General features: G+C 38.4%; 1 protein-coding gene across 2 annotated transcripts in view; it reads right to left on the reverse strand.

Moving 5' to 3' along the window:
• Positions 1-628: 628 nt before the first annotated feature.
• Positions 629-23860, reverse strand: part of LOC124776459 (wiskott-Aldrich syndrome protein family member 3) — a 284918-nt gene continuing 261686 nt past the window's right edge. For both annotated transcript variants that reach the window (XM_047251468.1, XM_047251467.1), the window contains 3 exons: positions 20985-21465; positions 8074-8197; positions 629-3547 (listed from right to left, as the gene is read on the reverse strand). In XM_047251468.1, the coding sequence (XP_047107424.1) occupies positions 3369-3547; positions 8074-8197; positions 20985-21465 (784 nt within the window). In that variant the 3' untranslated portion in view covers positions 629-3368. The remainder of the gene's footprint in view (positions 3548-8073; positions 8198-20984; positions 21466-23860) is intronic.

A 23860-nucleotide genomic window follows, 5' to 3' on the forward strand; every position in this document is an offset into this window, starting at 1 on the left:
TCTATCGGAAAATCTACAATACAAACTTAAAGATAATTTACACAGCAAGTATTTCAAAATCAGGAAACTTTACTTTAAGATATTCATATATGCACAGAGTTTGTATAGATGTTGCTCTGCAGCCATATGAGGGTTGTTATCCGAGACAAGTGTGTGGTATTTACTATACGATATTACAATATAGCTCTCAAATCTATAGATCATTTTGTCAAAGTAGACAACAAGGGTCCATCATCAAAAAGTAATTTTTATGATGATTTTGTATACATCTCCTTTTGTAACTGAATTTCTGAGGCATTTGTCAAATTTGAAAGTGAAAAATTATTTGAATTGTAATCTTGGAACTGTGTTCTATGCAAAATGTTTTTATGAAATATACTTTTCACCCTAATAACAACACACAAGTTATGTTGGCAGTGCACATGAATATTCTGAATTTCACACTACTCACAACTTAAAACAGAGCAATTAGGCCCTTACAAAGTTGTCAGCGTATACAGGTAAATGTGCATTACAGAAATGAATTACTCCCTGAACCTGTAACTGTGGTCATAAATCGTGGGTAATAAAAACAAAAAAAAATAGAATAGAATAAATGCGTCAAATAAGCAAATGAAAACCTCTACTGTATCAGTAAAGAATATTTATTATTCTCGAGATGTATAAACATCACCATTAAAGAACTGTATGTTACAAACATTATCTCAATACTTTTATTCAACTGCCAAGCACAGACGCACCAGTGGCCACACTAATACTGCAATTACACCATGCAATATTCTGAATGTGTCTTTTACACTTTTTTTTCAAATCTGAATATAAGTACAGGACATAACTCTTGAACAAGTAGATCACAATTAATAACATGGAAGTTTTATATTTTACTGCCAAACTATTGCAATGTGACATGGCTGATACATTTTTATAAAGATGGCAAGTTCACCAGGTACTGCAACAAATCCATATGCATTGGATGGAAGAGATAAAGAGGAATACGAATAAGGGAAACAAGATAGTATTTAAAAAATGGTAACTAAGCACCTGAGAATACCTAGATAAACAATCTCTGTAGCAGATGATAGCAATATATAATGAGAAAGACTTGAGCACAGCTGAGCATCAGGAAGTGAGTATGGCCAGTTCTTGTTAGGTCAGAAATTCAAAATATGTGCAGCTGGAATTATATCTACTACCTACAATTAAATAAATTATTTTGAGGAAAGCAGTAGAGATTTTTGTCACATATTGAATTATATGAATACAAGTGTCATTATTTGTAAGTTAACACCAAATTAATATCCAAAAAGAAACCTCAAATGTTCAAATCTTTTACTAACATGAATCAGCCAGTCAAAAGTAATTTTTTGTTTTGAAAAAGCATTTATGGTATATTCTTACAGTTCACTCGAACAGGAATACTTCACAAAACACACACACACACACACACACACACACACACACACACACACACACACACACACACCATCAGCACATCCATCAGCACATCTTACATTTCTTAATAATGTACATAATGCTTCAAAATGTCTTTTTACATTGTACAGAGTGTCTACTACTACAATCATTACAAAGTTCAGGAAAAGCACAATCCACAACTATTCATACATGCATTTTGTATTAATATAAGTATATAGTATATTTCATTACAACTGTTTTATGTAGCAGATAAAATCTAACAAAAGTCAGGAAAAATATTACTATACCTATTTTAATATTACAGTATTAATAGCACTGTTAACTTCTTATGAATTAAATTCCTTGGAAATTACAAACAAAATCTGAACACTGTACAAAAGAAGTAAATACAGGATAGTGGATACAACACCCACCTTTCTTTTATCAACTGTAAAATGCAGCACTGCCTGGCAGTGATGGTCTATGAGAAAGGAACAAAATTAACACCTACATCCAACCTTTGTTGGTTTCTATAACCACAATAAACCTACAAATACAAACTAAAATCACAGCACATATGTGGTATTCAGAAACAGCATTTTACTTTGCTACAGCTGTTCTGAGTGATCCATGTTTTTTTGTTATTCACATGGTTTAATTGCATATTTCGATACAACAGTGTAGTACTTTGTGTAGTAGGACTACTCCACTGTGGGTGTTGAAATGGAGTTCCTTTCAGCACAGCCCATCACATCTGATGCTGCACTAGGCTGCTCTCATACACATGTAGAAAGCTGAACAAGCGAATGGTTCCATTTCTTTGATATTTATCACTAAGTTTTAGAAACAATTTTGCACCTTTAGAGTCAACATGTACAATTTTTCCATTAAATAAAAAGGCAAAGTATTGTGCTTACTGGGTGATTAGCACCACATAATGTACATACTCAACTACATTTCCTTCACAGATGTTAGAAAGCAATGCACATTAGTATATTTCTATGATATTTAAGGAAATATACTAAAGATCCTGTTCTGAGCAAATGGATATATGCAATGATACTGCTAAAAATCAGTGGCTCTACAATCCATGCATCATCGACCAAGAACAATGCTGTACAGCCACTGGGGATTGTGACAAGAGAAAACATTGTGCTTTCTGCCATTCTGAATGTGTTTTTCATTTTTCAAATGTCACCGTTCTTTGCTAAATGTCTTGGATGCCTTTCCAGTTTGTGAATATCACTATTCAGCTCTGGGGAGTGAACTAAAACCCGCACTTGCATAAATTATTTATCCAAATGAACCGTGTTGGGTTGAACTATGAATAGATCATACATTGACTGTTCATTTATTCCTGAATATTTTTCTTACTGTTAGGAACTACACAAGCATTAATCCAGCACTCGATATGGATTCAATAAAGAAAGGAGCTGAAGCAGTCGTTAACATTTCGTGTCAATCTGTTTCATTTGTTATCACAATTATGAGGGTCGTTTATTTATTTCTCTTTATTTGATTAACAAACAAAAGTGAACACAATGACTCATTTGGTTATTTTATTTTTTAAATTAATAGGGAGGACCCTATCCTCTACATCCAATGAAGAAACTTTGTATTTTCAAGAATAACCAGTTTATATTGAATTTTTAACTGTGCATCTGCCAGTTTATCATAAATCTGAAAATTTGCAAAATATTCAGTTCCTCATAAAATTGATGATCTTCAAAATATTAATACAGGCTCTTGAGAAATCTTCAGCAAATTTTACTTGTACATTCTTCAAAAGAGAGCAGTCAGCCAAGCTATTACACTCCACAGAGTGCTGGCCTCTGTACCACATGGTGATATCACTTGTCGGTGACTGCTGGAGCCGTTTCAGCGGGTGAAGGAGGAGGTGGCACCTGTGGTGGATCCTCCTGGCGGTAAGACTGACCACTGTCAGTCCGCCGATGTCACGCACTCGTCTCTTGATCACCCCAACCCTCGCTGTCATATTCACTCTCTGACGCAGAGTCAGAGTCCGAAAATTCTACAGCAACTCGCCGTGCAAGGATCGATGCTACATCATGGAGAGCATTGACCCGCTCTACCTCCTTCTGTTCAATTTTCTCCACTTTGCGCAATTTGATCCCTGAAAAAAATTAGCATAAATTCAAACAAGTGTTAAGGCAGTCCAAACTCTAACATATCACGTCTTACACAGAATGTAATATGTAATTACGTCAACAGGTAACCAATATCTGAATACCAGTCTCCTAATACAAAATACAATAACTTCTTCCTTAATATTTCTTCATATGGGACATATCTTTCACTAGTACATTAATCCTTTGTGAACAAGTGCGTGAGTACACTAACGTACAAAGTCTAGAGGTCAAAAGATTGTGGAATCACGATATACTGTATTGTGTCACATGCTGGGGAGAAAATGTTTCTGGACAACTCTGAGAACAGTTGCTCATCATGACTAAAGATCATTTTCATTCTGAATAGTATGATAGGAAGCCTGTAACTGAAGAGTGAAGTGCAATTTCACGATTGTAGACACATACAGACAATGACAAGTATTTTAAGAAGCTGGTCAAAATCCAGCACAAGTTAAACTATAACAATACAAGGTGTGAGAATAGCTGGCCAGTACTTGCCATAAAAAACTGAAGAAGGCGACCATGGTGAAGAAATGGGATTTAGAGAAGATAAGACCCAACAAAGAACAAATTACAGAGATGCTGTCACGTGAGTTTCTAAACACATTATGAGACAAAAAAACCATCTGATAATGCCAATGAGTACTGGAATCTGCTGAAAAAAGGAATCAGCAAAGCAGGACAGCAAAATATAGGACGTGTGAAAGGGAAAAGAGCAAAAAACCATGGGTCACACAAGAAATTATTTCAAAAATGGAGGAGAGAAGAAAATTTAAACACAAGAACACTGAAGATGCAAGAAAGATGTACCGAAGGTTAAATAATGAACTGCGAAGAGAAACAGAGCAGACTAGGAAAAAATGGCTAAAAGAGGAATGTGATGCAATTGAAGAACTGGACAGGAAGGGAAGATATTAGGTACTATACAACAGAGTAAAGACTATGACATGGGATCAAAATAGAGCAGGAAGTGCCACTATGGAAATTTTGAGTAAAGACGAAGAGGTAGTGTACAAAGATCGTGATGATGTCCTCCAGAGATGGGAAGAATCTTTAAAAGAGCTATATGACACAGACTGCAAACCAGAAACTGTGGAACTTTAATCACTCAACAGTGTAAGTGATGACGAGAAAGCAACAACCATCATAATGGAAGAAGTAAAGTCTGGCATAACTGCAATGAAAAATGGCAAAGCAGTAGGTACAGATACGATACCAGGAAAATATTAAAATGCTTGAATCAAGATGGAATAAGAGAAATATTGAGGTTATGTAACAAAATATATATGACAGTGGTGAATGGCCTGAGGACTTTCTGACAACAGTAATGATTCCATTACTGAAAAAACAAGGAACCAAGAAATGCAGTGAGCACAGGACAATCAGCTTCATTTCACATGCAGCCAAAGTGATGGTAAGAATAATTAGTAAGAGACTTTAAAAAGTAATGGAGGAGAATCTTGGTGAGGAGCAGTTTGGCTTGAGATGGAATACAGGCATCAGAGATGCAACAGGGCTCTTACAAATCTTGGGAGAAAGGTTTATTGAAAAAGGAAGAGACCTATATATGTGCTTCATCGATCTAGTAAAGGCTTTTGACAATATGGTTTGGGACCAGCTGGCGGCTATAATGAGGGAAAAAGAGAGTGGACTGGAAAACCAGAAGACTTGTAAACTCATTATATCTTAACCAAAAAGCCTCAGTTAAAGTGAGAGGAGAAAGTACAAACTGGATTGGATTAGGAAAAGGAGTAAGACATGGATGTTGTTTATCACCTACCCTTTTCAACCTCTACTTGCGAAAAATGATTGACCAATGCTCATTAGATGACAAAGGAATAGAAATTGGAGGAAGAAGAGTAGGGTGTTTGAGGTTTGCTGATGATATGGTCCTTCTAGCCACAGGGAAAAAAGAATTACAGGATTTGGTGGACAACATTGAAGCTAACAGAAAAAAATATGGAATGAAAATTAACACAAAGAAAACAAAAGTATTGGCACTAGGAGGAAATAATGAAATAAAAATTATGCTGAATGGAGAAATATTAGAACAGGTGCAAAATTTTAAGTATCTTGGAAACAGAACGGACACCAACTTGAAGTGCGCCACAGAAATTAAAACAAGGATAGCAATGGCAAAAGATGCATTTTATAAGAAAAGGAGAATTTTCTGCAGCAGTCTGGACAGAGAACTCAGGAAGAGACTCATAAAATGTCTTGTATGGAGTGTTGTTCTATATGGTGCTGAAACATGGATTTTGAGGAAGAAAGAGTGGATGCTTTCGAGATGTCAACATGGTGGAGGATGGAAAGAATAAGTTGGGTGGACAGAGTAAAAAATGAAGAGGTACTGAGAAGAGTGGGAGAGAAAAGACAGTTACTAGATGTAATAAAAAAGAAAAAGAAATTGGATTGGGCATATATTAAGAAAGAATGACGACGGATAAAAAAAGGTTTTAGAAGGTTATGTAGAAGGGAAGGAAGAGATTTCAGATACTGGATAACGTGATGGACGGTACAACATACAGCAGCCTTAAGAAGGAAGCAATGGATCACAGAAAATGGAGAGGCAAAGGACTTGCTAATATAGCAGAAAACATGATGATGATTATTTGCCATAAGGCAGCAAATTTCCAGTCCGAGGACTATCAGTCCCTTTCTTATCGAAGAAAAGGGATACGTTGCATAAGGTTAGAAATGACGAGACTAATAGGTCTGAAAGCTAGGATTGTTTTTTATTATTTTCTGTGTGCACTGATGGTACCAGAATTTCGTCTCATGAAGACATTCCTGACATTACCTAATTTTATAACATCTAGTATCTTGAAACTTCCTGGCAGATTAAAACTGTGTGCCAGACCGAGACTCGAACTCAGGACCTTTGCCTTTCGCGGGCAAGTAATCTACCAACTGAGCTACCCAAGCATGACTCATGCCCCGTCCTCATAGCTTTACTTCTGCCAGTCGTGCTTGGATAGCTCAGTTGGTAGAGCACTTGCCCGCGACAGGCAAAGGTCCCGAGTTCGAGTGTTGGTCTGGCACACAGTTTTAATCTGCCAGGAAGTTTCATATCAGCGCACAGTCCGCTGTAGAGTGAAAATTTCAATCTAGTATCTTATACATAACTTCAAAGTGTATACTACTTGTATAAGACTAAATTTTATCTGGTCCTCTATCAATGGCAACATCAGTAAAAAAAATCAACTCTTAAAATGAAGTTGATCATGTGACACCAGGAAAACTTTCTCATACATACAAACACTTTCGATTTCAGAGAGAGAGAGAGAGAGAGAGAGAGAGAGAGAGAGAGAGAGAGAGAGTCATGTTTTATAGTATGGAGAAAAGTAAGCAGAATTTTTCCTCCAGTGACAAACATTATTTTATAGTTCTAACTACCATAATACGCTAATCTGTCTCTGTATAGTACTTTCCACACAGTATTAAGCATAAGACAATTCTCCTCTTCTTTTGTGAATCTTTTTATATATGTATGATGCTGGTTAAAAATGGTTTCTATAAATGTAGTAGCAACTATCCTCTTCTAGAAAAAAATATGTGGAATCATAATTAGGAAATTAAAGTAACAGCAGAAAACAACTTCAAATTTCGATACACTGTGCTTATGTCTTATTGTTAGCATTCTGATGGGGTGAATATTTCCTTCAAAATAACTAAATAAATGCACCCACAAGCGAAACATCCCCTCCCTCCAATTGCTTTCCATTAATTGAAGGTACAACAATTTTTATCAACTTCACAATTTTTTCTCGGATAAATTTGTTTCTTTGCATAATACCCACATATTTGGAGGTTTCAATATTATGGAAAGGATAGTTGCTACTCCGACCAAGAATATATATATATCTCTCTCTCTCTCTCTCTCTCTCTCTCTCTCTCTCTCTCTCTCTCTCTCTCTCTCTCTCTCTCTCTCTCTCTCTCACACACACACACACACACACACACACACACACACACACACACACACACACACACACCTGACCTATGGCAGCCGAGATAAAAGACAATATAGTTATTGGCTTATATCTCACCAGTCAGAGAGAGAGAGAGAGAGAGAGAGAGAGAGAGAGAGAGAGAGAGAGAGAGAGAGAGAGAGAGAGAGAGAGAGAGGGGGGGGGGGGGGGGGGAGAGGGAGAGAGAGAGTGCCTCCATCCAACAATGGCCTTGTTGGCCGGAAGTTCACTTTCTGGCACTCCTTTGCTGTGCCTATCCACGACTCAGAATCTCCACTATATTCTGAGTAGCAACTATCATTTTCATAATATTGTTACAGTCCACCCTGGATTTTACACTGTTTTATTTTGGGGTTTCTTTTTCCAGTACAATATGCTTTTTATGAACTCTATCCAAAAACAAAATATAATGAATGAACGAGATGGTTCTCTTGAAGCACTAGTAAAGAAATTTTCCAGTGCAGCAACAAATGTGTGTCATTACCAAACAAACAAAACTGTCAATAATTAAACTCATACCTGTCAGTAACTATACTCACCATCTCTGATAGCTTTGAGGAGATCACTTCTTGGGTCACATTCAGGAGCAACATTTGGATTTTTTGCGCGGATCTGATTTTCAGCTTTAGGTGGTGACATCTTGGGTGGTGATGTGGAAATAATCTACAAAGTTACACATTATTAAATAATAACAATCATCAAAATGACAGTCAACAGAATGTGTGTGAACTGTGGTTGAATACGTCATATGTATGTCTTTTTTTCATGTGGGCAAAAGAAACAAATGAGATGTAATCTTTCCAAGTAGAGACTAAATTTAATGATAGAAAGAAGAGTTCACAAAATAATCATGAAACAAATAAAATAATTAAAGTTCACTGTGGTTCTAATTGCACCTATCTCTGAAAATTTGTTAGTTTTAACTTCTATTGTAATTATAATTAAGTTATAAAAATCCATCCCATTCTAATATGTTATCTGAAGCTATGAAGAGAATTATTCAAAAATAAACACAGGATACAACACCAACACAGCTCAAAACATTTCCGAGGTAGAATGGTGAACAAAAATGAAATATAATACGCACTTAAGGAGTAGGGGGAACAGTATTTCCACTCAATGCCATCTCTCAGCATAGGTAGCAGCATTTGGTGACCAGTTCCGCCTCATCAAAGCCACACACTGCATAGAATGCACAAAGCACGTCTGTAGGAGTGGTAGGGTTAAGAAAAGATTTCTAGTTTTTTCCTAATTAGACTTCAGAGAAATCAGTTTGAACATGTATTTGTTTAATGTTAGTATTTTTTTTTTTTTAACATCTAGCTCTTTTTGAAGACCTAAATAGACTGGATCACTAATGGGGACTAGATGGTGACTAGCCTGAAAATTAAATCTTATGGTTCAGGCAGCCAGATGTATAATTCAGCAAACTGATCATAATTATGCAAAATTATTATGGTTAACAATGTGACCAAGGGGAAGCACCCTGTAAAAATATTCATAATTTTTCAAACATATTTATGCAATACAAGTCAAGCCACAGAGATTTAGAAACCGTAACAGACAATGATGCTAACTTTTCATTTTGGTAACTGTGATATCACACATACCAAGAGTATCACAAATGGATGAATGAATGAAAATAGCCTGTGTTGTCTCACTGAGGGTAAAGGCATCTTAAAAGAAGGGGTAGCTGCTTTTAAAGACGCACGTGGTGAGCTAGTTCGCTTAAGAGGGTATGGCTTTTAATGCACAAAACACATGGAATTACGCTTTATCACTTAGTTCTAGTTCTTTCCACTCCTTTCTATTTTTTGCCATGCTGGTCCACTGTATTCCTGCTTGTTTTCTGAGTAAGTCTGACCATTTGTGTCTTTGTCTTCCTGGGAGTCTCTTGCTGATATGGGTCCCATGTGGTAGCTCATGTCATCCGTTGTCTTGCAACCTCACCACATGGCCACTCCATTTCCATCTGATCTTCACAGCCTGTTCTGCTATGTCTATTGTTGCTGACATCTTGTGTATCGATGTGGTTGATATTCTGTACTTCAGAGAGGTGTCGAGGATCTTCCTCTGCATTTTCCTTTGACACACCTGTACCGTGCTTCTCTCTTTGGCTTTGAGAGCTCATGTCTGACATCCATCTAACAACACTGGAAAAACGCAGCTTTCAAGTGCCTACATCTTGAGCCTTCTATTCAGGGCAATATTAACTTTAAGGCCCAGAAAGCTTTCCAAGCTAAGGAAACTATTCATTTTATTTCTTTTTCCCATTTTGTTGATAAATGAAATTATTTGGCCTTGGTATATGTATTGTGATGAATACATTAGTTCCGTTCCTTCAAGATATATTGGGTTTTCTAATTCATTTGTCATTACTTGCATTTTAGATTTGTTCCTTGTGAGTCCTGCAATCTTACTTTGTGTTTTAAGCCCCTGGATCACTGATTGTAATTCCCTTGCAGTTTTGGGGAAGAGGACTATGTTGTCAGCAAACCTCAAATTTGTTAGTCTCTTGCCGTTGTGGCATATTCTGTCTTTCTTATCCCATTTTAGTTTCCTGAATATATTCTCCAGTATGCAGGTAAATAGTTTTGGGGAGATGGGATCCCCTTGTCTAACTCTTCTTTCCACGTGGAAAGGTTGGCCTGTCTTTTTGGTTTTAACTCTAGTGAAGCTGTGGTTTTGAATGTTTCTTAGTAATTTTGCTTCTACTCCTTGATTTCTTAGTGCCTGAAGTTGTTTGGGTGTTCGATGGTATCAAATGCTTTGCTGTAATCAACAAAAGCAAGGTATATTTTGAGATGGCGATCTTCAGATTTTCCCGTTATCTGATTAATGGTTTGAATATGGTCCACTGTGCTAAATCCTTTGTGGAATCCTGCTTGTTCTGAGGGCTGGCTCTCGTCTAGTGTTTTTGTTAAAGGTTAGACATCAGGCTTATGGGTCTATAATTGTTCATGTCACCTTTTTGTGCAAAACTATAATCTTACTTTTTTCCCACTGGTCGGAAATGTCTTCAGTTTGTACGATTTTGTTGAATACTTGTGTGATGATTGGTGTTAGGAGATCTTGGGCTTCTTTAAGAGCTCATTGTGTATGTTGTTTTCTCCAGGTGACTTTCCATTTTTCAATTCAGTGACGGTTATTCTAATCTCACTGTGTATTATAGCGGGTATGGTTTCAGTGGTGTCTGGGTCTAGACCGACAGTGTTGTGGTCTGTCGCTTTGTTTGGTAGAGAACTTGTGTATATTGCTTTATCAAATTCCACTGCTGATTTGATTATATCCTCTCTTGTGTTTGTATGTTATCCCGCCTGATTCTCCGTTCCTAGTATCCATAGTTTCCAGCCCTGAGCACTTATCCTTGCTTTTCTAATGAATTTGTTTGTTCTAGTATTTGTCTCGTCGTTGCCTATCGGTGCTTGTGGATATCTATCTTTCCATATTTTCCTTTTTGTTATTTAGTCTAGTTTTGGGTATTCTTCTTTATTCCCGTCTGAAATATATCACTTATTAACATTGTCGATCTGTGGTCAATCAGCTGTACGCTACTCTGACTTAATTTGCTTTGACTTTTCTTCATTTGCTCATCTTTACTAGTGTCCTAGTGGGCTTCGTATCCGCATTTTTCTAGTGCGTTATACATTTCTTGAGTGTTCTGTTTTGTATTGATATTTGCTTGTTGTAGTTGCTTCTGTAGTTCTTGTTTAAATTTGTCTCTGTTCAGTTTTTCTATTTCTGGTTTGCTTGCTTTTCCTGTGTTTCTTTGGAAATTTTATTTTTGTCCACACCATTCTATGGTCTGTGCTACATTTTAATTGTGAGATTATGTGGATGTTCTTTATTATGTTTTGTTTGTACATTAGAATGTAATCTATTTTGTTTTTTGTCTTGCCATCTGGTGGACGCCAAGTCCATCGTAAGTTTTGATTTCTAGTGCCAAGTCCATCCTAGGTTTTGATTTTTCCTGAAGAAGGTGTTGGTTATTTTCAGTTCATGTTCTTGAGCAAATTGTACCATTCTTTCTCCTCTCCTGTTCCTTGTTCCAAAGCCATGTGGTACAACTGGTCTTCGTCATTTTTATGTATCATGCAAATCTAAAATGAATGTGTCACTGAAGACGAAATAAAAGTAACACATTGCCAAGGCACTAAACAGATGAAACCTTAGAAATGGGCCCCCATCCTCTCCACTGGGCTGCAAAAATAATATATTCCCTGGTGCATTTCCCACGGCATCAAGAAAGATTACGTGAGAATAGCTGTGTTTCATTATGCTCACCCATTCTGAGGACACTGAACAAATACCAGTTGTATAAATTTCAATTTATAGTAAAAGCATCAGTTGGAACTCAACTTATGGGCCCAATTCTCTCAGTATCTAGCAGCAAGCTCTACTTATAGTGGAATCAAATGATGGTATGAAGAATTTTATCAGTAAAGTAATAAAACTTCCTGCTGTGATTGGTCTAAGGCACACAGTTACCAGTCTCCAGCTTTCACCAGGGGCTGAGACTACTTTCTTGCCAGTGCAAATTCATACACCTGACTAGCTTTATCCACAGCATAAGCAAATTGTTAAGGCAGTAAATTTCCCAATTGATGTTTTAATTGGCCAAGGTGTGTTTGTTAACCATCATAGTACAATGTGCCTGCCATTAACCTCTGACTTGTCAAAGTATATTGGAGTCCTGGTCCCAAATACTGTAGTTGGGACTAGGATCGTGCTCCAATAATGGATATTTCTGCGAGACTGTAAACTTCCTTGAGATTTGCCTGCAGTAAATGTGTAAAGCAGATACCGTCATTTTTCTGAGGTTTAGGTACCATTGATTTGCTATGTAGTATTGAGCAAAGCTTTAAATTGTTTTGAGAAAAGTGTTACCTACTTGAACATGTTCCTTTGTTTGATTATCACTAGGTAAATATTAAATAAAAGTATGGAAGCTACACTCTGATTGTAGTAATTTCTTTAATTTTGTTATAACTGCTATTTCATTTCTCATGAGAAATGAAGTAGCTGTTATAACAGAATTATCAGTTTATTGTGGGAAGAGTAATACACAGTTGAAAAGTTTACAAATGCCATGCCTGTTGCCCGTTTTCATTTTATTTGGAAATGATACAATGTATTTCTCTCATGGCAGAAACCAGTCAGCTATAGGACAAGGAGAAGTTTATCATACCTGTCAGTCAGCCTAATGTCAGAATCTCTACGGAAAAATATATCACTAAATGTTCCATCATCTTTAGCTTCTCTGCTTGGTTTCAGAATAGCAAGCATTTTCATCTTCCTCCAAGTGCTGGGCAGCTGGCATGTTTCCACACAGGTTCTGAATAATTTAAACTCAAATGTTTCACTTTAGGTCCAAAATGTCCAAATTTGTTTAAGGATATCATTTACTCTTGAAACGTTCCACGTTTTACATATGTGGATGAATTTGTTCAACTTATCCATGATAAATGTTTGATTTAGCACTGATGCAGCCTCTCATCTGTCTGACTTACACACTGGGCTTTATCCTAAATGTTGCCATGGAGCTTACTGTTTTTTAAAAACTGGAACACCATTTCATTTCCTCGAACAGGTAGATGACCTACAAGTTACACAAGATCATTCTTCAGGTGCCTCAAAAGATACTGACATTTGACGTTGCTTCTGCCAAAGTAACGTTCGTTCATTAGTTTGATTCTGGCACTTTGCTTCCAATCTAAAATGTTTGGGTTTGTCTCAGTTTCAATTGTCATTTGCCAAGGGCTACACATCTAACAAAAGTATATATGATTACAAAATTTTCACCGATTCTTGTGTTATACATTCGACATAATTAGTTTGCTTGCTTGCTCTTGATACTGAGAGGCAATGGCTCCTCTCTATCACATTAACAATAACGCCTTGATGGAGAGAGTAGGGGCATTTCACAGACTGCTTCCTGTCATAGCTTTTCTTAACGCTTTCTCAGATCACAAAGCCACTATTTTCACCATAAAACTGCACCGTGTCTTGTTGACCTAGTTACACAGGCACCTTCAAGACCCTCAAAAGAAAGAAATACACATGCTTCTTTGCCATGCCCACACCATCTAGCAATCAATCGTTTAACCACAGTCTACTAACAAATATGACAAAAAATTTTGGACCAAGTATCCGTATTTTACAGACAAATATAGAAGGATTATCAAAAGAGAAATGTGAGTCCCTGAGCAAACTAGCCATTGTTCGTAACAACAGTATCTTAGCTCTCCAAGAATCCCATAGGATACAAAATGATAGGATACCTGCCATCATCAGTACATGGTTCTATCATATATGTAAGAAATAGCAGCTTTCATATTAAGGGAGTGAGTTTCCAGGAGATCATTGGCATTGAAGTAATCAATCTGGAGCTAATCAGCTTAACTGTTGTTTCAGTGTACGAACAATTGAAAGTCCAGTGGCCCACTCCAGTCTTACCCCCTGTACCTCAGCCATGTATATACTTAGATGATTTCAACAGCTATCACACAACTTGGGGTTATAAAAACAGTGATGATAATGGGGAGAAACTAGCAGAATGGGCAAAAAGAGAAAAGCTCTTATCCTGATCAGTGCTTCTCTCCACTGATGAAAACACATCTCCTTTGAGTCATACAAGAAAGTCGTAAAAAGCTTTCCAATGAGCGAATACCACCCTACAATAATCAGTAGAGAGTTTCAGATACGTATCATGAATTCCATTAAAAAAGGCAAGATAGAACTTCAGGAAAGATAACTGGGATCAGAATGCTCAGGAGGTCAATAGCAACTTATGTTCGACAGCCCCAAAAGTGGAGAACTATACGAGATGGGGCAGCCAAATGCTGTGTATCAAGAGTGCTCAGGAAACATTACGTCCCTTGCTGGGATGACGCAACAGAAAAGATGTGTGCAGATTACCAACAGAATGAAAAAGCTGAGACACCTAAAGAAAGACTAGAACAGCTAAATGAAGTAGGAAAGTGGAAATGGATGCACTTTACTTCCAGTTTAAATTTCATTCATTGAAGTAGAAAGGGGTGGATGTTACTGAGAAAACATAGCACTGCAACCATCGTTTGCAATCACCAACCGAAGTTAATGCTATCAGAACTAGCATTACACGTCAAATCAAGAGCTGAGAAGGTCTCTGCTGATTCAACCACCAAAGAAATGATAAAGGGTGAACTAAATGAAGTCAACAGCTACCTTCATGATAACACCACCTTATCAGACCAATTTGATGAAAGAGATAGGTAAGGTTATCAAAACACTGAAAATGAGGAAAGCAGCAGGACAGGATGGCATCTTCTCTGAATTTATAAAACACATTGGGAAACATGGAAGAACTTGGCTGAAAAGATTCTACAATGATATACTCGAGACTGAAGAAGTGCCTCAACAATTCAAGATAGCATACACTAGCAATTCTGAAGCCCAGAAAGCCATTTGTTGACCCCTCAAGTTACAGGCCACTTGCACTGCTCAGTGTGTGCTTCAAACTACTGGAATGACTTGTCCTTCACAGAATTATATACCATGAAACCCCATTTTACATTTTCGTGTGGTACAGACTTAAAAAATGCAAAGTTCAGGAAAATGTTAAACCCCCCCCCCCCCCCCCCCCCCCAAAATTTGAGCAAAAACACACGTAACTGGCATTTATGATTAAAAACCACAATCCTCTCCTATACTTTGTCTAAAATCTATCTAAGTGAAGGAAAATATTGTACAATACAATGTTTCTGCAGTAATTTGGTTCAACAGCAAGTAAAAACTAATAAAAAAATTTAAATTCGTATCTGGGTACAAGGTAATTGAGCCGTTTTCTTAACATGCTAATTTGAGCGATCATCCTTTGTGCTCACCCAAAAAAAAGTAAAAACTGATGAATATGTTTAAGCCAAAAACATCACAGCAGGTAAGTGGTTAAACTGTAAGCACAAACTCTGACATCTGCTTAATGAAACACCATTGCTGTTACTGTTTAATGCTTGTCTTGTGAGCCACACTTCATATGCTCACCACCATTATAGTGTTATTTTAGGCTTGACGAGAGAGAAAAATGTGAAAAAATGAGTATTTCCACAACTGACATTACAAGCTTATTAGAAGTTGTCTTAGTGAATTTCTGAATATTGTGTAAAATGAAAATTTCAAAGAAAGTTATGGTTCATGAAAGTTCACTTCATGCCCTCTACCACTGCTGTCATTCTTTATGATCTACAGTGTGTGGTGCAAACTATACAAATGAGTAGAATATGTAGTTGTTGGAACTGTATCAAGTCAGATTTGAACACCAAAGTCTTTAAAATGTGCTATCACGAAACCCTTGCTCTATTTCTGTGTGACATCTCTGTCTTAACATCATCTGCATGGTAAGTATATTTTCAGCTCTTCACAAAATGCTTTCACCTTACCTGCTCCCCCAGCACTGAAGGGCCGCTCCCTCTCTTCACACATCCGGTAGGTAAGCTCATTTTATGTTTGTTAGGGTGGTGTAGTGGCTGCATTCGCTAATGCATGACTTTACAAGTCACCAGCCAATATGAGCTCACTAGCCAGAAACTGGCAACACTTCCCCTATTATGACCAAGCATGTTCTTGAAGACTCAGTGTCTGAATTTAAAAAGCTGGTGAGTGATTTTGTTGCTGAATATAGTACATTAGAAATACATGCAAAGAGATGAGACTGAGTTATAAATGGCACAAGATTGAAGTTCCACTGTATGACTCCAAAATATCAGGCTGGGTTCAGAAGCCAGCACAGCTGCTGTGAATAGGTTCTAGCCTTGACATCCTACATTGAGGATGGATTCATCTACGTCTATACTCTGCAAACCACAGTGAGATGCACGCCATAGTGTATGCCCCATTGGACCAGTTATTAGGGTTTCTTCTCTTCCATTAACATATGGAGCATAGGAAGAATTATTGTTTGAACGCCTCTATGCATGCGTAATTATTCTAACGTCATTCTCACGATCGCTCTGGGAGTGATACGTAGGAGGTTATAGCACATCTCTAGAGTAATCATTTAAAGCTGTTTCTTGAAACTTTGTTAGTATTCTTTCTCAGGATAGTTCACACCTGTCTTCAATAGTCCGCCAGTTCATTTCCTTCAGTATCTCTGTGACACTCCCCCGTGGATTCAACAAACCTGTTACCATTCATGCTGTCCTCCTCTGTATCCATTCAATTTTTCACGTTAAACCTATTTACCTATTTTGTTAGGGTCCTATGCACCTGAGCAATATTCTAGATGGTTCTGAGTGCTTTGTAAGCAATCTCTTTTGTAGACTGATTGCACTTCCCCAGTATTCTACCAATAACTAAAGTCTACTACCTGCTTTATCCATGACTAAATCTATGTGATCATTCCATTTCATATCCCTACAAAGTGTTACACTTAGATGCTTATATAAGGAGGCTGATTCCAGCAGTGACTCATTGACAGTCACAGCATATTATGTCTTTTCATTTTGTGGGATGCAAAAGTTTTCATTTCTGAACATTTAGAGCAAGCTGCCAATCTCTGCACCATGTTGAAATCCTCCGACTAAATATTTTTGCAGCTTCTCTCAGGCAGCACCTCATTATAGATAACTGCACCATCTGCAAAAAGCCTGATTTTACTATTAATATTGTCTGCAAGGTCATTAACATACAATATGAAAAGCAAGGGTCCTAACAGACTTCCCTGGGACATACTCATAGTTACTTTTACATCTAGAGATGACTCTCCATCCAAGAGAACATGCTGTGTCCTCCCTACCAAAAAGTTCTCAATTCAGACACAAATTTCATTTGATACCCCATATGATCATACTTTTGACAACAAGCATAGGTGTGGTACTGAGTCAAATGCTTTTCAGAAAACAAGGAACACTACATCTACTTGGCTGCTTTGATCCAAAGCTTTCAGTATGTTATGTGAGAAAAATGCGAGTTGGGTTTCACATGATCGATGTTTTTGAAATCCATGCTGGTTGGCACTGAGGTGGTCATTCTGTTCAAGATGTTTGAGCTCAGAGTATGTTCCAAGATTCTGCAATAAATTGATGTCAAGGATATTGGACGATAGTTTTGTGGATCACCTCTACTACACTTCTTATAGATGGGTGTGACTTGTGCCTTTCTCCAGGAACTGGGCATGGTTTTTTGTTCAAGCAATGTATGATAGATTATAGTTACAAGAGGGGGGGGGGGGGCTAACTTAGCCGCAAATTCAGTATAGAATCCGACTGATTTAATCACGCCCTGGAGCTTTGTTCAGTTTTAACAATTTCAGCTGTTTCCCAAACCACTGACACCAATACAAAATTTGCTCTTCTTTTCAGTTGTACAAGAGTTAAATTGGGGCAATTCTCCTGGGTTTTTCTTTGTAAAGAAAAATTTGAAAACGGTGTTAAGCATTTCTGCTTTTGTTTTGCTACCCTCAATATCAGTTCCCGTCTCATTTGCTAAGGACCATATGCTAACTTTGGTGCCACTAACAGCCCATAACATGACCAGAATTTCTTTGAATTTTGTGAAATGTCATTTGACAATATTCTGCTATGGTAGTCATTGAAGGCAACGTGCATTGCTCTCTTGACAGCCAAATGTGTTTCATTCAGCATCTCTGTATTTATAGGCCTACACCTTGTTTTATACCTATTATACAGTAATCTCTGTTTCTTTAGAAGTTTCCAGAAGAAACTAGAGGCATCTGTAGCCTTTGTTAATTTTTCGGGTGCATATGATACTATGTGGCTACGTGTACTACTGCTGGAGCTAAAAAAAAAAGAATGTTCAAAGTAAGAAATTGACAACCTCTGTGGGAAATAGGTTAACCAACTGTTACTTCAAGGTTAGCATTGGAGAAAAGTGGTGACTGTCCAGCATGTTATGGGCTTCCCCAAGGATCTGTCCTAGCACCCTGGCTCTTCAACCTGTGTAGCAGGGACATGCCAAACACTACTAGCAAAACGTTTTGCTGGACCAGTTTCCTTATCACAGCCATACAAACCAGCACACTCAAGGGAGAAGACACTATATTGTCTACAGACTAAGAAAATCTCAGCGCATATTACAAAGCATGGAGATTCCAACCACATACAACCAAGACCGAAGTCTACACATTTCACTTAAGCAACAGAATAGCAAACCAACAGCCCAATGTAAATTTCTGCCAACAGAGGATTAGACACAATTTCCAGCCTGAATACCTTTGTGTTCTACTTGATAAGTAGTTAACATATAAAAATTCCTGGAAAACCCTAGCTAAAAGCTGAAGACTCAAAATAAAATCACAAAGAAACTGGCTGGCGCAACCAGGGATACTGAAGCTTTCAATCTATGGACTGGAGCTCTGACAGTAGTATACCTAGTAACTGAGTACTGTGACCCAGTATGCCCACACATACAAGGTAACTAGACATACATTTGAACGAATCCATGAGAATTATTATGGGTAAATTAAAATCCACACCGATGTCTTGGCTGCACACCACCAGTAATATTCCACTACCTGAACTGTGAAGCCAAGAAGCAATCAATCGTGAATGGAGGAAGCTGCATCATCCCGACTACCCCCACGACCCTCCAATTCATACAGTCTTCAATGACTCCCTCCAGAGCGCTTGATATCACGCACTTCACTGCGGCATAATGGATAAAACCAACAAGAAGTTTGACTGAAAGAAGAGTGGTGCAGGAGATGGACTGCTGCAACAACAAAACATCAACGTGTTTAAGATCCCTGTGCCAGTCTATCAGGATTTGATCTGAAAAGGAGTGGACACAACTGATAAGAACTGGTCACACTAGGTGCAATGCTTCAATGCACAAGTGGGGACACCAAGATTCTCCAGCCTGTGATTGCGGGGCCCAACAACAAACCATCCAGCATACTGTCAGAGACTGTCCTCTGAGAAAGCAGCACCCCGGACCATTCAGTGATTCTGTTAATGCCACTCCCTCTGCTATCAACTGTCTTCATTCAACAACTGTAAATCTAGCTAAATGTATCTGTTTTACTTAAAAGTCCTAATTTTATAGTTTAAATGTCCATCTTTTAGTGTTATTCAATTATTAACTCGAAGAATTTTATCATATTAGCTTTGTGCCTAAATCCTTAAACGTATAATTGTAAACTGTATGCATTTCTCAATATCTGCTGTTGTCACCATTTGATAAACAAATAGATAAATAAACTACAGTCTTTAACAAGAAGCTTAGTTCTGTAGGAAACATCAGGAGACAAATACGAATTACAAAGAACATCTAGGAAGTGTGATGTAAAATTATGGAAGGCAGACTTTCAGGCAGGCTGACTGTGCCTGTATTTTTACTGGCATCAGCTCCAAATAGTTGAAAAGGTATACATCAGAAAGTTGAACACCTGTTGCATAGTTTTAAGACTACTGTTTGATGTGGAATTTTGGTGCCATTTTTGACTACACTAAATTTTTTGGGCGTAATGTCTAGGATATCACTCTGACTGAAGATAATGCTAACTACAAGAATTGTGATTTTATCCCTTTGTAGTCCTTTCCTATCTGGATCTGATCACATCAACATCTTGGACCATGTTTGGCACTAATAATATTGTGTTCCTGTTTGTATTCAGCATTTTTTCATACTTTTTCAGTGAGCTGCTTTGCATTGTTGTTCTTTTTCTTCTTCCATCCACCATCCCAAATTCCAGCACTTCACTGGCATTTTTGCGCCATTAAAGGAAAGCATCACAGCAATAAACAAACTCTACTGCAACAAATTTTATCGCATCCTATGTAAGAGTGACCATTAACATACTACCCATGCAGGTTAATAGCCACCGCCAAAATATGGCTTTAACTTAAACTACACTCGCCCAGTTGGAGAATATCCTCCATAGTACAATGGTTGACTTCAAGGACAGCTTCACACAATTTCCCATTTGGATCCTGCTTTTACTGTGTCTGTGCTCTTGTTTATTTTTTTATCTCCCTCTATTGTGTAAATTTAAATATGGACCATGAACATTTGCTCAGCTGTTGGTGAGAAAAATCTGTAGCTTTTGCGTTAATGCCAAACATGGACAAACGACTGAGACTATCAATGGAAGATTACAATGTCTAAATTTCCAAATTAAAAGTAGCTAATTAGTCACATGAATATCTCCCAATTGGGAGTTAAATTTTTCTTTATCATAAGTTTATCCTGATGATATTACTACTAGAAACCATAAACCGTAAAAAAATTAGCCCAACATTAACAATGAGAGTAAAGCCCTCGCAATACTGATACTATATAGTTTTTATAAGCACCAACCAAAACTCCAGGAACATTTACTTCACAAACCACAGAATTATGATTTAGAAATAATTAATTACAGGGGAGGATCAATAAATAAACAGACAACTCTTACAAATATTTGAGTCTAAGCCAATTTACACAGTTTCACACGTTACAACTTTTTGATACATACCTGTTGTTTATTCGGAGACTTCCCAATGTCACCATTTGGCAGGGGTGGTGAGTTGGGAGGTGGAGGGGCAGGAGTTGTCACTGGTGGTGGAGAGATTGGGCCATTTGGTAACCCATTAGAAGTAGCAATAACAGGCGGAGGAGGCGGCGGGGGTGGGGGTGGTGGCACATCACACGGTGAAGGCGGTCGCATCGGAAGTAGTGGTGGTGGGGGAGACGGGACAGGAGGGGCTGGTTGTAACTGTCTATCAGGTGAAGGTGGTGGGGGTGGCAAATCGGATGGTGGTCGTTCTGGTGAAACTGCCCGCTGCAATGCAGGACTGTCTGGAACACTCTCGCCTCCAGACAATGGGCCTGCACTTGGGGGTGGTGATAATGGGACATCCACTGGGGGTGGTGGAGGTGGAGGCAATGTCTCACGCCCTGTGCTTGTGCTGCGGCCACGTGTTGGCGTATTTGTAGCGGATGACACAGTTGGTGTACTGAAAAAGAAACAAAAGTTGCTTTATTGATAAAACAAATTGCTGCTTATTTAACTGCTGTATATTGCATGATTAAGAAATGTAACTTAAATTTAATAGAAACAAAGTATCTCAATATTTACATAACAAGCAGTCAGTCAGATGAAGATTAGTAATGAATGTAAGAACAATTTAACTTTGGAGAGCAAGACTAATATGCACAAACTGAAAACATTATTTATATGAAATTTCAGCCAGTGGTTAAGCTATTCTGTGTTTAACTACATCTTTTGTGTTTTATATTACCATTAAACAGACCACTCAAAGTTTCACATACTCCGGAACAAACTGTTACAACAGATGCTAAAAAATTTTAATCATCATGAAAACTCACTTGATGTAGAAAGCGAAGCCACTGTGTGATGTCATGAAATTTTTCAGATTCAATGCAGGACAAATGTTTCTTGCATAAGGACTGTGTATACAAGAAAGCAAAGCCTTCATTGCAATGGAATTCAAAGGAACTGCAACCAGAGGAAAGTTAACAGTCATATAAATGAAAGTGGTTCCTGGTAGATGCAGGTGCCGTGGATGCATTAAAGTTCAAGGACCAGTACAACCGACCACCAACCACCATATCATTCTCTTCACATCCCATCTCTCCCCACACTGACGTTATTTTCTTCAAGTGATCAGGCTATGTCACAGTATGAGCCATCTCTCTTCTAACTTCATAAAAAGAATGACAAGTAAACTTTGACGATTTTACACAAAACTCTCTCTCTCTCTCTCTCTCTCTCTCTCTGTGTCTGTGTGTCTGTGTGTGTGCGCCACATTTCTTTGTTGTGGGTGAATACACACATCCTGCTATGACATTTCCCAGGTGCTGTGGACATGTGTACAAGTGCCATGTGCGTTTTCCTACAGTACTATGGACGCCTGTGAGCGTCCAGAGCTGCTGATCACTCTCTGCTGTTGAATGGTTACTTCCATGTCTCAAAAAATAAATAAATAAATATCAATGCTCTGAATCATTTACGAGATATGATGGTTTTTATGACCAAATGATTTGCAATGCTCTATGATGTGAATGTGCTTGTTGTGCGTGACCGTCCATCCACTGGATGTAAAACCCTAACTAGAACGAAACAATGGAAAACCCAGGATGGAATGTAACAGTATCAGAGAAGGAAAGTTGGTACTCACTATATAGCGGAGATGCTGAGTAACGACAGGCACAACAAAAAGATTCACACAATTATAGCTTTTGGCCATTAAGGCCTCTGTCAGCACACACACACACACACACACACACACACACACACACACACACACACACACACACAACCACTCCACACTCTCCCACCTTCTACATGTTTCCGAAAGTCCATAAACCCAACCACCCAGGATGCCCCATTGTGGCCGGTTACTGTGTCCCCACTGAGAGAATCTCTGCTCTCATAGACCAACACCTTCAACCCATTACCCGGAACCTATCCTCCTATATAAAAAATACCAACCATTTCTTTGACCGACTCTCCACAGCTCCTGTCCCTATACCACACAGTGCCCTGCTTGTCACTACTGATGCCACCTCCCTGTACACTAACATTCCTAATGCCCATGGCCTTACGACTATTGAACACTACCTTTCTAGATGCCCTATGGATTCCAAACCAACAACCTCCTTCCTTGTCTCCATGGCCAACTATATCCTCACCTCCAATTACTTCTCCTTTGAAGGCATTACCTACAAACAAATCTGCGGTACGGCTATAGGCACCTGCACGGCACCATCCTACGCTAACCTATTCATGGGCCATCTAGCTTACCCAGAATCCTAAACCCCTCACCTGGTTCAGATTCACTGATGACATCTTTGCTATCTGGATTGAAGGTGAGGACACCTTATTCACATTCCTCCAGAACCTCAACAACTTCTCCCCCATTGGCTACACCTGGTCCTAGTCAACCCAACAAGCCACCTTCCTAGATGTTGACCACCTCAGAGATGGCTACATCAGTACCTCCGTCCATATCAAACCTACTAACCACCAGCAATACCTCCACTTCGACAGCTGCCACCCATTCCATACCAAGAAGTCCCTTCCGTACAGCCTAGCCAACCGTCGTCATCGCATCTGCAGTGACGAGCAGTCCCTCTCAAAATACACCATGGTCTCACTGAAGCCTTCACTGACCATAATTATCCTCCCATCCTTGTACAGAAACAAATCTCCCATGCCGTATCTTTCCAGTCTCCCACCACCTCCCAAAGTCCCACAGTCCGGCCACAGAGGAGCATTCCCCTCATAACTCAGTACCGTCCGAGACTGGAGCAATTACATTCTCCACCAGGGTTTCAATTACCTCTCTTCATACCCTGAAATGAGAAATGTCCTGCCCACTATCCTTC

This window comes from Schistocerca piceifrons, chromosome 2 (genome assembly GCF_021461385.2).
Source record: "Schistocerca piceifrons isolate TAMUIC-IGC-003096 chromosome 2, iqSchPice1.1, whole genome shotgun sequence".
Lineage (NCBI taxonomy): Eukaryota > Metazoa > Arthropoda > Insecta > Orthoptera > Acrididae > Schistocerca > Schistocerca piceifrons.